Here is a 14,784-nt window from a genome sequence, read left to right on the forward strand (position 1 = left end):
TTTTATTTAGTGACAAGAATACACATTAAAGGTGTTATCATGAGTTTTAAACTTACGAATTTTTATTCTAAATGGGGGTTTTCTTTTTATCAAATGTGTTCAATGTTGCTAAATTGATAGCTGGTGTATGCGGTGTTCTATTTATAAATGTTAAAAACAAATGATGCATAAAATTTTGATGATTTTTTGTCTGTTTACTACATGAGTTATCTCTAGACTTGACTTTACAAGTCTATTTCTATCTTTAGGCTACTTATATTATTACTTTGTAAAAAATCATATACATTATAAAAATTATAGCAGCAATATAATTATTTAGTCATATTTTATTTTATTTTCACAACTGCACAAAGTGCGGACGAATTAACTAGTTTATTATAAAACGACATGATCAAGAAGCTTGAGAGCTTCACATGTCTTCATACATCACTTCTATGGGAAGATACATAAAATGGGTATAACTTCACAATTTATAAGATACAACGCATTACAATTCAAATTATAAATTTATTCCAAATGAAAATTTATAACCTTACATTACCTTTAGATTTTGTTTATGCTGTACATGCTAAAATAAATTTGTTTCTAGTTATTTCGTGTATTTTTAGTTGCCTTAAATGGAGATAAGAATGAATTAAAATAATTAACGTATTCAAGATCCATATTATTATTTCTTCTAAAATTCTTGTTTTCTTCACCTAAATTTACTTCTTTTTTATATAATCAATATCGAAAATTTTAGCCCAGTTACTTTGAATTCGCCCATATAGAGTCCTTTCCGTTAAAGAGGGCATTAAGCTAGTGTTTGGCGATTGATTTTGGATCAGGTTTTGAAAATTTATCTTCAAATATTTGTTTGGCCATAGATTTTAGATCAGGTTTTGAAAATTTATCTGCAAATATTTGTTTGGCCATAGATTTTGGATTAGATTTTGAAAATTTGTCTTCAAAAAGTTTTCAAGTTCCAAAAACTGGTCCAGACTAGTTTTTGGGTTTTTGAGACTTTCACTCACAAATCTTCAAATATTTTCCAGGTAAAATGCATGTCCAAACACAACTTTAAGTTTCAAAAATTACAACTTCAAAAACCCAATTTTTAGTACTCTTAATGCCTTCAAGTTTCAACTTCAAAATCTATGGCCAAACGGGAGCTAAGTGCTCCTAAGAGTTTTTATCAATTGTTCGAGCCCTCTACTTCTAAATAAGAACGGAGCGCGACCACGAAAAGTAGTGCCTTCAAATAAGGAAAGAAGGTAAAAAATTACTCTTAAATTATTTGAAATAGAATAACTTTATCATTTGTTTTATTATTGGCTCGTCGTTAGTCAAGTAGATAACAATGCAATCCTCACTAGAGTCCATTTAAAAAGATTTTGGGAGCATATTTTGAAAATTTGCTTTCAACTCTTTGTTTGGTCATAAAATTTTGACAGAGTAACGTTACTCCAACTCATTAGAGACCATTTAAAAAGATAATATGTTGCTAAGATGGAAATCCATGTAGGATAAAAATCCTCCCCTACTTTTAATTAAACCATTTTTTTTTAAATAACAATTAAAAAGAAAGATTCCTACACAAATCAATAACATTACTCCACCCAATGCAAAACCCAAATCTTGATCGAACCAAAACTCTAAAATAAGACTTGAGATAGTCTTTTTATTTTGATTCACTAAATCCAACAAAAAAAGTTCATTAAATCGAACAAAGAGAAGTTCATTCAATCCAACAAAACCCAACAAAAAGACAAGCAATTCATTTTTTCTTGATAAATAACAATAACAATATACCCAGTGTAATTACATAAATAAAGTCTGGGGAAAATAGCATGTACTCAGATCTTACTCTACTTTGTGAAGATATAGAGACTGTTTCCGATACGGAATTAGAAAAAAAATTCGTAAACGAACTAATAACATCATTTCACCAAATTCAAAATCTAGCTCCTAATCGAACCAAAATTTGAAAAGATGAGAGTGCTTTTTTGTTTTTTGCGTTGCTTCAATTCACTAAACCCATAAAAGGAATCTCATAAACTACATTTTCAAGAAATTAAGCATCACATGCATCAATTAATATTTTTATTTAACAAAGGAGAAGACGGATATAAAAGATTAGTGAAGAAGGGTTTTTATCTTACACGAAGCTCAGTTTCGGCAAAATATTAATTTCGTAAGACAGTATTTGCGGAGTTACAATAATTATTAGTGAGAAGAGTAGTCTTTAGCTCTTAAATAAAAAATGAAATGAAGGTAAAAAAAATTCTCATTTAGTAGTAGTCATAGTCAATTATCGCGTAGTACCTTATTTTTTGATATCTGTTGCTATATTTATTTTGTGTCTTGCTATTTTTATGTCTCCTTTCTTATAATTTTGGTTCAATTCCTTTTCTTTTAAGCCGCGAGTCATTCGGAAACAGTGTCTCTACCCCCACAAAGATAAGATCCGCATAAATACTACCCTTTCCGGACCGCACTTGTAGGATTACTTGGAGGAATTTAGTCCATAATTATGTATTGATATTGATACTGATAATAGATGCGTACATTCACATGACACATATCTATATATTTCATTCAAAAAGTGAATCCAAATCCTACTAACTTCCAATCTAACGGCTGCAAAATCCCCCTAAGCCCCACCACCTTAATCCCCACCGTCAAAACCAAATAAAAAAATCAAAAAGAAAGCAGAAAAGAATTTAATTCTCAAAAAAAAAAAAAAAAAAATCTCAACTCTCAAATCCAAAAACCTCAATGGAGCCGAATGAAAGTAGTGTACTATGTAGTATATTTGATTTGATTTGATTTTAATAATTTAAAAACTGATTAAATTAATTTAATTTTGATTTTAATAAAAAACCGACTCATAAAAGCCCCTACTTTTGAGCTATTAAATTTAAAAGAAGATAAAATTCTGTCATTTTGAATAATTCAGGGACGATATCGATCCTTTTCCTATTACTATAAAAGTAGTTGGAGGAATTTTATCCATAATTAAGTACTACTCCCTTCGTCTCAAAATATTTATCGTCCTTACTAAAAATACATATCTCAAAATATTTATCATTTTATTTATCAAAAAAAAAAATTACAACTTTTTTCCATTTTATACTTTGTATTAATTACATCAATTGATTGATTTTGTGAGTTCACACCAACATTTAAGAGCTTTCATTATTAATGAAGTAAATATTGAGAGAAATAATGAAATATGTTAAAAGTGTAAAATAATCAAAATACTATCCTTGCATTTACTTTCTTAATGGGACAAATATTTTGAGATGGAGGAAGTACTATTTGATATTGATATAGATATACGTATATTCACACGATATATATCCGGATATGCACTATCTATATATTTCAAAAAGTGAATCGATCTAACGGCTGCAAAACACACCATAACCACACCACCTTAATCTCCACCGTCAAAACCAAATAAAAAAATCAAAAAGAAAGCAGAAAACAATTTAATTCTACGAAAAAAAGAAAGAAAAAAAAAATATCTGAATTCTCAATGGAGCCGAATGAAAGTAGTGGACTCAGTTCTTACTTCCACCACCAACACCACCACCACCACCAACAACAACAACCACCGCCACAAAACCCTAACCCTAACCCTAACACCGCCAATGTTTCCGCTTCTCCGACTAACGGAATTCTTCAAAACAACAACCCTAACGCCAACGCCGCCGCCGTTTACACGGGTTCGCTGCCGTCAGCAGTGTCTCCGGCGGCGGCGATGGAGAGTGTGAAGAGAAGGAGAGGTAGGCCGCGTAAGTACAGTACGCCGGAGCAAGCCGCGGCTGCTAAGCGGCTATCGTCGGCTTCGGCGCCGCCTAAAAAGAGAGATCATGGATTGAGTGGTGCTGTTGGAGTTGATGGCGGTGGTAGTGGTGGTAGCTCTTCCAAGAAATCTCAATTGGCTGCGTTAGGTCAGTCACGCGCCCCCCACGCGCCACTACTCTCTAACTTTTTTGAACCTAGTTAGTGATTATAATGCATCTTTTATATACTATTCTATGTATATAACAGTATCTGTATTCGTATCTCTACCACGCGCGCGCACGCGCCACTGTGAGAACTTTGTTTTGTGGAACTAAGAATTTTGAAAATCTGTTCTTTGTGTGATTATATAGTACTTACTATACATTATGTGTGAGGGAATATATGCACATGCTATGTATATAAAAAAGGAATTGTATGCGTATCTCTGGTTCTTTTTTTTTTTTTTTTTTTTTTTTTATATATATTTTAAGTGTTAGTTTATTGGATACTTTATTCTTTGTGTTGGACCTCCTACTCTTCCACCTTTATTTTTAATTCTTTAAACTAAAGTTTTAAAAATGTGATACTTTTGCTTGCATTGTATTATTCTGGATCTGATAACATTCGAGATTATGCAGGATTATACATAAAAAGATCCTTTATGTTACCTCGTACATGTTATGTTGCCCATTTTTAGTTCTTATCAATGGTATTGCTGGATAATAGAGGAAAAGATTTACTCAGTAAACAATGAGGCAATCTAAGAGAGATATGCATGACACCACAAATTGCCTTCTTACACCATTATTATGCTTTGCGTTTGATTTAGATGACTAAGCATAAACAAGTTCGTTGTCTCTTGTTTTATCCTTGGCCCTGCTCGAAAGGCCTGAGTCGACTTGGTTCTTTCAAATTGTTTCTCATTATTGAGGAAAGGTAACAAAGATAAAAATATGAGCTTGTTTTATAGCAAGAGTAATTAATCGTTGTTGTTTCAAGGTCAATCTATTCACTTGTCTTGATAATATTTTCCGTTGTTCACTAATAAATCGATTAATTAAACTCATGTTTCTATAATTTGTTCGATGCCCCGATTGAATCAGGGGTGGACGCCTACGAAAAGATTGCTTGAATTTAAGAAAAGGTCGATTGTATTTGTCCATGGTTTGTTTGTTTAAATCCTTGAAATCCTATTTCTTAATTCTAATTCATTTTAAATCCACCAAAAATAGGATTTTTAGAAACAAGATTTTTTGATTTTCTATTTAAAAATATGTTTTATATAATGTCATTTCCCCCTTCCTTGAAAGGGTAAGACACAAGTACATGTTCGCTCTATTTCTTTATCTCCCCATGAATCATATGTTTTTAACAATAGGGACCAAAGTTTCTCAATTATAATCGATTAAGCGTATTGTGTCGGTTCTTTTGAGTAATATATCTGGAAATACCTCTTTTTTTTTTTTTTTTTGAGAAGGTAACATGTTGTATGTATTAAACACAAAGCAGTACAGTGGTTGTACTGAAACCATATTTACAAGTGAGCAGAAGAGAGTAAAACCAGTCTACAGTTCTAACGGGAACCTAATGAGTCTAGGATATATCTGGAAATACCTCTTGATAGCTAATCAACACTGTTTCGGACACAACTAGTACATTCCAATTATTTTTATTCGTATATTTACATAGTGATTATGTTTAGACTTTGTGCTAGTTTATTCTGTTGCCAATGTTTTAAAGTCCTAGTTACTCCCTGCGTTTCATAATAAGTGGTTTGCTTATGCACACCCCTTAAGAAATTGCTCACTCCTATAAAATTAGGAGTGTTTTTACTAACTTACCCCTAATCAAATTTTATCTCTTTCCTAGAAAAGCTACTTAATGATTCTTGATTATGTAATAAGGTTAATTTTGGAAGAATAAGATGATTTTTTTCTTCTTGAAATCCTAAAGCACCACTTATTTTGAAACAAAATGAAAAGCCTAAAACACTATTTATTTAAAAACAGAGGGAGTACCATTTTTTAAAGCGTGGGTGCCAGCTTTACTCAATTTTATCCTATTGTTTTCTGCAGGTAATGCTGGTCAAGCTTTTCAACCTCATATCATCAATGTGTCTACTGGAGAGGTATGTTCAGAAATTTTTCTTCCAAATTCTCTAATAATTCCTCAAATTATGCAAAGTTCACCGTGCTTGAGTCGATGATGAATGATGCCTCCCATCTAATTTTTCTGTTTCTGATAGATAGTTTCACTTTAGGTATCTAGTTAAGTCTCAAAAATGTGCTTGAAGGATGAGAACTTTTTCTTCTTTGAGCAAATAAAAATGGATCAAAGAAGTTGCAAATAGAAAGGACAGTTTTTGTTAAAAATAATTGTATACGAAACTTATACTTGTGGAGTAAGGAAACTAGGATAGAAGATATGAATCAACTTATTGATTTCCTAGACATTATGAGATTAATGTTGAGTTTGTATCTATTGCTGCATTGGCAGTACCTCCTTGGTACTCGCCTTAATAAAATTACCCTATTTTAGAAAATAAAAAAATGACGGGTGAAAAGTTCAGTAAGTCCATATATTGTACTGGTGGAAGTTAGAGGTGTTGCGACTTTTGGATTTCTGGAAGATTGCGGCTAGTATTTGAATATCCAACTGATTATACCTCCATCACACTAACTCAAGCGCCTCCTGTTTGGTCTAGCTTGCTTATGCCAATTTTGTTATGTAACTTCTGCTTAGCAACTTGTTGACATCATAGTTGATGTTTCTAGGCTACATAAATCTGTTCTACTTGGGTCCATTTATTCAGTGAGGGGAAGAAATTTCTGCTGATAGGCTATCCTTTATGTTCAAACTTTCCCTCGTTTATTGGTGTGTGGAGCGTGTTATTCATCTCATTTATGATTTTTGGATACCATGACTTTCTTGGCTAGTTACTTCTTTTCCTCTTTTATTCTAGCAGGGACATTCTCTTTTATTTCCTTTCGCATTTAGGATCTCAACTACATGACTTGATTCACTAATTCATTTCATCTATACAGAGTTAGTTCTGGAATCTGGATTATTATCTCTACCTATTTATTGTTTGATGGATATTCATATGTTAAATCTATTGCTTATATAATTATTGGTATGTCAAGAATGAAGGAAACTTTCCAAACTTCCTATAAGGTTAGAACTTATGTATACAAGCTACAAGGCAACGGGGTAAGTTAAATAGGTGACTCCAACATTGTTCTATATGAGAAAGGATTATGTAAGTAAATGATACCATATATAAGTGGCAAATGCTCAAAACTGTACATAAGGGACATCAGTTGTTGATTGCCTGCTAGAACATTATTCATTTAACCGTTCTTGTCCATTCCTGTGATTAAATTCCTTATTGGTATATCTTTATAATAATGGCAATAATATTGTTGTTGGTTTATTAGAAGTTCGGTTCTAGTTGATGTCATGCCCCAACGTGACGGCACCCGGACCAGGGGCGTATGTAGAATATTAAGTGGGGGTTCATTTGAACCCCTAACTTTCGACGCGGAGCATTAATTTATGTCTAAAAATTTATCAAAGTTGCAATAAATAGTAGACATGAACCCATAACTTTTAAAATACAATGAGTTCAACGCTAAGGATCTTAAAATGTTGAACCCCTAAAGTTAAATTTTGGATCCGCCTCTGACCCGGACGCATGTAATAATCTCTAATTATGCACCTAAATCATGAATGTAGAAGTTCTTGAAAAATCCCAATCCTTAAGTACTGAAAACCATGCATGGACAATCATTAAATCACCCACATTTTATTTTAAATGAAATACTTATAAAACTAATAAATTCTCATGCATGCATGCCATATGAATAATCATACTTACAACCCGAAAGAACTACTACCGTCTGTGAAGCCTCTATGATAAGGATTAATCTAGTCAACCGAGCCAGGCCCCGATGACCTAAGTTATTCGGACTCTTCAAAAATGTTGCCGCACCCATGTCGGATCCTTAAAAAATGCACTACTTTTGGAGGATCCGACACGCATTCGTCGACATTTTTGAAGAGTCCGAGTAACTTTGCCGATGACTCAAAGAATATAACAATCTAAGCTCCACGAGAAGAAAGTGGAGTCTCACCAAAAGTATCCAAATAGAAGGGGTGGGGCTGTCCTAACCGCATGGCTTAGGATGGTCAACACATAATCCTGAAATCAAAAGTTGGATGGCCAAAAGGCCTAAGCTCCACATGCCTAGTATGTATCATACAACCGTTTCCCCAAGAAGTGAGACAAGATTTAAAGAAATCAAGTGATATGCACAGACATTGATATAAGATAGAAACATTTATATCATTCTCAATTTGGAAAGTGAAATGAATTATCAAAATAAAACACATTTCAAAATCCTCATTTTTAGCATTAAAGCTTAATTATAATCACGTGAGATTTTATCATTTACCGGGAGCACTATACCGACATGGCGTAAGTAGAAAGAACATTATGTGATCAACTTAGTCACAAGTATTTGACCCTACTTGTTCCGACGGCTTCCCATAGTGCCGTACAAGTCGACTTAACCTTATTACATTAAGCAATAATCGTTTGCCCTCTCAATGGGGACTTCTTGCCACAAACCTTAGCATAGTCTTGGAATGTGTCCCTACACCAGCACATGTAGTTCCATGGTAACAAATATAATATTCGAACCAATCTCGGATGTCTCCAATAGTCTTGGTCTTGGTCACTACCCAGTGTAATCTCACAATAGTGGGGTCTGGGGAGGGTAAGATGTACGCAGCCTTACCCCTACCTGGGTAGGGAGGCTGTTTCCGATTGACCCTCGGCAACCCTCCTCCTTTATCCGGGCTTGGGACCGGCAATGTGAGCGAGCTCACACAGGCGGATGTCTCCAATAGTAACCTCCAAAATATTTGACATTTCCAAAATAGAGTCATAGCCTAAAAGTCTCAAAGAAATATATTTTATTAAATCACGTGTTCATATAATTTTAACAAAATCAGATAAAAATAATTTCTCAATTCATGTTAAAGCAATTAACAAGTGAGGGTCATTCTTTACTTACCAAGCGCTATTTCAATATGCAAAGGCTTCCAAAAACATACACTTCCCTTTTAAAAAAAAAAAAAAAGTGCAACCCCAATCCGCTTGCCCTCACAAGCTAGGATTCACATTAAACCATTTTCAAAAAGCAATTCAACAATATGAATTTTGGGAAAAAGCTTCATAAGGTAGTAAGTTTCAACATACCTTGAATCGCTTTCCAATTCTTGCCACCAAAAGATCCACGACGCCAACTGTTACCTTCTCAAGAAAAAAAAAGAAAAAAAAAAGAGTCACGACGCCAACAATTCACAATCTACGTATACGAGCTCACATAATTCATTAACACGTCACAATAATACTAAGTGTCCAGCGCTTAAATCCAACTTCACTAGTGTAGTGAAAATCCCTATTTTCCAATTCAAAAGGCAAATCCTTAAATTTTAACTCCAATTCCTCCATTACACGTGTTATGGAATCTAGTCACTCCACTAGAATCCCCAAACAAAATTGTTTAAACAAAACTCATCACTATTCATCATCGCTACCAACAAACTTTCCAATTTCAAGACTAGCTTTCTAGGGTTTCATGAATCGTTTAAATCTCTTTCTTCAAATATGTAGTCTATGAAACCCATGGAACATAAAGTATAAGATTGGAATGAAATTAGTACCTCTTTGTCAAACCCTAGAATTTTCAAGACTTGAGTTCTTGAGATATTCTTGAGATTTTTCTTCAAAAATGTAAAATTTTATGTTGTTGGAGATTTAGGAAATGTATATAATGAACCAAATTTACCAAGCAATGCTTTTCGTACTGACTTCAAAGTAGCATTTATGGAGTAGGAGCTTTCCCTTCTTTGTAACTCCCAAGAACTTTGTTCCGACCAATGTTCTCCATCCTGAAATGCCTTTAAAAAGGCTGCTTCAGTTGGAATCTGCAAAGGAGGCGTTGCGCCACCACCGCGCACATCTTGTTTGTTCAGAAAATTTGGACACCTAGTTTGGCGTTGGGCTGGCAGCTCACAACCTTGCTGCATTTTGCAGCTTTCCCTTTTAGTCAACAAGTAGCTTAACTTTGCTTCTATGGTTAGAACCTTATTCCATTTATATCTCGTCTCTTGGTTCCCTATTTAGTCAACAAAATTCTTTGTTCCATTATTCCTTTGTTTTGGTCAATTGTAGTCTGTAGCTTGTTTCATGATACTTAATTAGTTTGCTTCCTTTTCTTAGATCAACGAGATTCCTTGGTCCAATCCCTATTAAACCCAAGAAAATTAGTCCAAAGTTCACTTCATGTGATATAATATTTTCCTTGTGAGTTTGATAACTTATTGATTCCCATTAACCCAAAAACTAATTCCAAGTTACCAATATTATAATTCATTCTCTTACAGTTACCTATTTTAAGAAAAAAAATATTATAATTCATTCTCAAAAAAGGTACCAATATTATAATTAATTGATCCATAATTTAATTACACTTGTGTGGGCCCCATGTGGCTCGAAATCCTGTATATTGTACCATTAAGCTTAAATTTGGCCCAAATTAATTGTAGAAATTCACAGGGTTTTACAGTTGAAAAATTGAATTAGGTTTGTTTTCTCTAGGATTTTCTTCTTGTAGGATTACATTGGGTATGTTGTTGTTCTCTAGGAATTCTTCTGATGTGTACATTGATTTATTAAAAAAAATCTCTGATGTGTGCAAAAGCTTGAGCACTTTTAAAATTGCTCCCAGATATAACATTTTTATAGCAGTTAACTCAGTTAAAATGACCTAGGGAAATTTAGCATTTCCTGTTAATTTTTTTTTAAATTAGCATTTCCTGTTAATTATGCCAGCATTCTAGAAACTTGGCAACTGCTGGATTCTTGCGGCTACCAACTTAGATTTAGAAAATTCAGCTAGGCACATATCTATCTAAGTACTAGCTTCTCTCTTTTAGTTTTTAATTAAAGAAACTACTAGCTTTTTTTTTAGGATTCATGGTGAAAATTGAACTTGAGCTCTGTTGCACAACTTCAGAAAGGAGAAAGGGTGAACTGATTCTTCGGCTTTTCTATTCTATTAGTAGTCTGTCAAAGTTGGAAACCCGCTGTCTTATTGTAATTATTCATAGCACAAAGGGAAGTAGGAAAACAGCTAGCTGTATAATCCTTTGTCTTTTTTTTGTTATTAAAGGGAATTTGTAGTTTGCTCTTTTTTTGGTTTGTGTTCCTTCTGGCGTCAGTAACTAGTAGTGATAGTAAATCTTTGCATACCATTTTTCTATCCAGGTTTACGAATTGACTGCAAGTCAAATTGCTGTTCGGCTACAGTGATGACAAATGATTTGGCATCTCATCTATCTATATAAAAGTACTGCATATTGTTAGTTTCTTGTTGCACTGACTTAATGTGCCGTTAATATCTTCTTTTTCTGTTCCTAGAGCATGTAAGGCTGAGCATATCAAACTAATTTCTGTTGTTTTGTGATCAAACTCGTGATGCCGTTGATTACTTGTCGCAAATGTATGAATCAGAGTTTTTAGTCGTTTACTCATTCATTCATTGTTGATCAGAATTTGTAATATTAGTTTTTCCTTAACATGCATGGCAGATTCAATGGTACTTCACAGTTCTTAAGTAATTGCACTGCATTGGAGAATTAATTTTTCTAGTTTTCTCAATATAAATTACTTGAATTACACCAACAAAAAACTTAATATATGTTGCAATTGCCTTCTGATTATGCACTGTATTTATCTCTCATTTTATGCTTATGCAATTTTCGTAATTCACTTAACAGGATGTCGGTCAGAAAATCATGATGTTTATGCAACAAAGCAAACACGAACTATGCGTATTGACAGCATCTGGCTCAATCTCCAATGCCTCTTTGCGTCAACCAGCAACATCTGGAGGAAGTATTACATATGAGGTAGAAAATTTCTTACTGATGCTGTAAAATGGGAAGCGCTGATTCTACAGATAAACATAGGTCAAAAGCATTATAAAAAAATGCAAGATTTAATTGTATAATGAAGGAATTATGGATTGTTGTATGTCATTGTTGTTGATTGGATTGATCCAAAAATTTTACTCGTGTTAATTAGAATCAGGATGACTTGCAAAAACATACTGTTGATAGGACATCAAATCAATCTTGGAATTGTTAGATTACTCAGTATCGCCTCTGAAATTCGGTAAATTCTCATAGGGTCACTATGGATCTTTCCTTTAGGGTTTGTTTTCCAATTTTCCCATGTTTGGTTAGTCAAGATTTTTAGATTTTCCCTAGGAAAATAAGTTCCTTAAAAATGAGGAAAATGACTTCCCTAATGGAATTAGGCAAAACAAGTTCTACAAGTGGTATTCCACACTAATTGTCTCCTCTCCACCCTACAACACACTTTACTCCCACCCCGCATAGCCCCCACCCCACCACCGCCCCACCTTACCCCCCCATCTTTAGTGTTTAACTAGATTATATACAAATGCTTTTGAGACAACATTTTGAGCTTACGTGCCAAACATAAGAAAATAAGTAAGAAACCCACTTATTTTCCAGAAAAATATTTTCCAACAAAACATTTTGCGTCAATACCATACACCCTTAATGTTTTGGTTTGTGAATAAAATGAGAGAAGGGGAGGTTCTCCTAGAAGGGTAAAGTTATGAATGGTCAAACAATGCTATCACGCCTAATACAGCTAAGTAGTAGTACATCTATTATGCGTTTCTTTTTCTTTTGAGGCGAAACTAAGTGTAATATTTAATGAGTGCAACTTTATTACCATATAGCTCTTTGGCCTTAATTTTTTCAGTAATGTACAGCCTCTTTTGCCTTACTCTAACTCTTTGTTCCCTTTTTAATTGATGAAGTAAGACTTTACTTCAATCCTTTGTTCCTATGTAGCCATATTTTCTATATTGTGGTTCAAGTACAATTATGTACTTTTACGGGACCGGTGATAACTCGACCAAATACTTAATAGTTAATACTTATATTGAGACGCGACACTGAAAAACATAGAAGTATAGTAAATATTCCAATGAAGAACATAGAGCTAGCATTTTGTGGTCATTTTTCTGTTTTAGAGATAGTAGTGGTCTTATTTCTAGGACTATAATATCTTCATGATTCTCACCAGACAAATAAGAGGAAGAGGATTTAATATTTCATATTTTTAATGTAAATAAGACCATCCTAATTTTGTGTCTTAGTTTTAGCATGGAAACGACACATTTGAGATGCCTAAATAGCATCCTTGCTGTATTGCTAGGATTTAGGACAAGCTTATCAGGGTTTCCCTTTTTCCTTTTTGGTGATAGTAAACTGTCACTAGCATCATTATTCTGAGGATCATCATCACTTCCAGCCTGTCTTTAGAGAAAAATATTCAAAGGTCTTTTATTGCATTTTTCCTGTCAATTGAGGTATACAGCATAGTGATCATAACTTTGTGTTACTTCATGCCAGGGGCGATTTGACATTATCACTCTATCTGGATCTTATGTACGCACTGAGACTGGAGGCAGAACGGGTGGGCTGAGTGTGTGTCTGGCAAGTACTGACGGGCAAATTATTGGAGGTGGAGTTGGTGGTCCCTTGATAGCTGGAGGCCCAATTCAGGTTTACTTTTTTCAAGAATATTTCAAGTGTTTAGTCTTATCTTAGCCATCAACAGAATTAATTAAGATATTGATCTTTAGATTAGCTGATTTGAGATTAGATTAAAAATATGTTAAGGGCACCACGCAGCTGAACAGTTGTCATGCTTTTTCATTGATAACTGGATACCTAACTTGAGACTCATTCTATTTCTTCATTTTTTACATTTTTAAAATTTCCTGCTGCTTTGTCCACCAGTGAAGTGGTTGGTGAAGCATATTTGCAAGTTCCATGTATGAGGTTGAAGTTTTCTCGTGGTAATTAAAAGTCTAGATGATCGAAATATATCTTTGACTTTCTCACCATAAAGGAAAAAGACCCATTAAAAACAACTGCTGATACTTATCAGATAAGGACAAGAACCAGTGATCTATTTAATTTGCTTGTGGAGCATAGAATCTTTATTCTTTCTTTTGTCATTTTAAGTTTCAACTTTCTGACACCTTATTATGACTATGTTGGTAGGTGATTGTTGGCTCATTTTCAATTGACTCGAAAACTGGTGGAGTAAAGCATGATACCTCCCCACAATTTGGTGGGTCACCAATATCGAGTGTAGGCTTTCGTTCGGTGGTTGATTCTTCTAATCAAAATATGGGTGGAGGTCAGTTTATGATGCAATCTCGTGGTATGCAACCAACACCATTACATTCAACTGATTGGAGGGTTAACGCTGGTCAGGGCATGCACCAGTCTCCAGAAAATGGGGACTATGACCACCTTCAAGATTAGGCAAAACGTGTCGTATTAGGAGTAGTGTGATAAACTTTCCCAAGTTATAGGTTCTTTTTCGGAAGAGAATATACAAACTCTTTTTACATTTGTACAGGTTAGAAACACTTCCCTGTAGTCTTCGTTTTTGCAGATGAAAACTGCTCCCAGATTCAGTGATGTGTGGACCTCAGAATTTCTTGCTCTGGATTATCTTGCTGTCTTTGTGCTTTAGAGTTGTTTATTTCTTTTTGTTGGTTTGGTATGTTTAGGATTCTTTATATTCCGACTTGTGTATATTGGTGAAATAAGAGGTTAATTAAGGTCTGTGGTTACCTAGTAGTTTTAGAAATAATGGTGGTGTTCAGTCAATTTGTGTGCACCATGACTATTCAATTGGCTACTTGCTACTTGCTACTTCTCACTAGCATAGATACCAAATAACTTTGATTAAAAGAAATCACCTAATGTTTTTGTCCCGGTTGGGGGTTGAACCCTTATCTAACTGTAAGGTTTTCACCCACTTCATCGAGCCGCTCCCTTTGCTGCTGCATGACTTGCTTTTGTTCGAGCGTTTATTATTATTAT

At 34.1% G+C, this 14,784-nt stretch overlaps 2 protein-coding genes across 8 annotated transcripts; one reads left to right on the forward strand and one right to left on the reverse strand.

The window, feature by feature from the left end:
- Positions 1–3,335: 3,335 nt before the first annotated feature.
- LOC132613832 (AT-hook motif nuclear-localized protein 14-like) lies at positions 3,336–14,531 on the forward strand. Its single transcript, XM_060328111.1, has 5 exons — positions 3,336–3,938; positions 5,847–5,899; positions 11,620–11,751; positions 13,294–13,446; positions 13,951–14,531. Exons 1-5 carry the CDS (start codon positions 3,521–3,523, stop codon positions 14,215–14,217), a joined length of 1,023 nt encoding a protein of 340 aa, XP_060184094.1. The 5' UTR covers positions 3,336–3,520; the 3' UTR covers positions 14,218–14,531.
- LOC132613833 (uncharacterized) lies at positions 8,213–10,113 on the reverse strand. Of its 7 annotated transcripts, none has more exons than XR_009572109.1 (3): positions 9,502–10,113; positions 9,035–9,088; positions 8,213–8,724 (listed from the first exon to the last, which is right to left on the reverse strand). XR_009572109.1 is itself a non-coding variant. In XM_060328112.1 (3 exons), exons 1-3 carry the CDS (start codon positions 9,865–9,867, stop codon positions 8,624–8,626), a joined length of 396 nt encoding a protein of 131 aa, XP_060184095.1. In that variant the 5' UTR covers positions 9,868–10,113; the 3' UTR covers positions 8,213–8,623. The 7 variants fall into 7 exon arrangements, 2 of the variants coding, with proteins under 2 accessions (XP_060184095.1, XP_060184096.1); XR_009572107.1 differs by adding an exon at positions 8,850–8,945 and having other exon boundaries at positions 9,035–10,113; XM_060328112.1 differs by having other exon boundaries at positions 9,627–10,113.
- Positions 14,532–14,784: the final 253 nt, after the last annotated feature.

The sequence above is a fragment of the Lycium barbarum genome, chromosome 10 (genome assembly GCF_019175385.1).
Source record: "Lycium barbarum isolate Lr01 chromosome 10, ASM1917538v2, whole genome shotgun sequence".
NCBI classification, from domain to species: domain Eukaryota; kingdom Viridiplantae; phylum Streptophyta; class Magnoliopsida; order Solanales; family Solanaceae; genus Lycium; species Lycium barbarum.

Excerpts from the sequence above, each read along its gene's own strand:
- LOC132613832 (XM_060328111.1), top strand. The coding sequence starts at position 3,521 with ATGGAGCCGAATGAAAGTAGTGGACTCAGTTCTTACTTCCACCACCAA. Across the intron at positions 11,752-13,293 it reads GAGGAAGTATTACATATGAG|GGGCGATTTGACATTATCAC; the intron begins GTAGAAAATTTC and ends ACTTCATGCCAG. Across the intron at positions 13,447-13,950 it reads TAGCTGGAGGCCCAATTCAG|GTGATTGTTGGCTCATTTTC; the intron begins GTTTACTTTTTT and ends CTATGTTGGTAG.
- LOC132613833 (XM_060328112.1), bottom strand. The coding sequence starts at position 9,867 with ATGCAGCAAGGTTGTGAGCTGCCAGCCCAACGCCAAACTAGGTGTCCA. Across the intron at positions 9,089-9,626 it reads AGTACGAAAAGCATTGCTTG|GTAACAGTTGGCGTCGTGGA; the intron begins GTAAATTTGGTT and ends TTTCTTGAGAAG. Across the intron at positions 8,725-9,034 it reads GAATTGGAAAGCGATTCAAG|GCTATGACTCTATTTTGGAA; the intron begins GTATGTTGAAAC and ends TGAGACTTTTAG.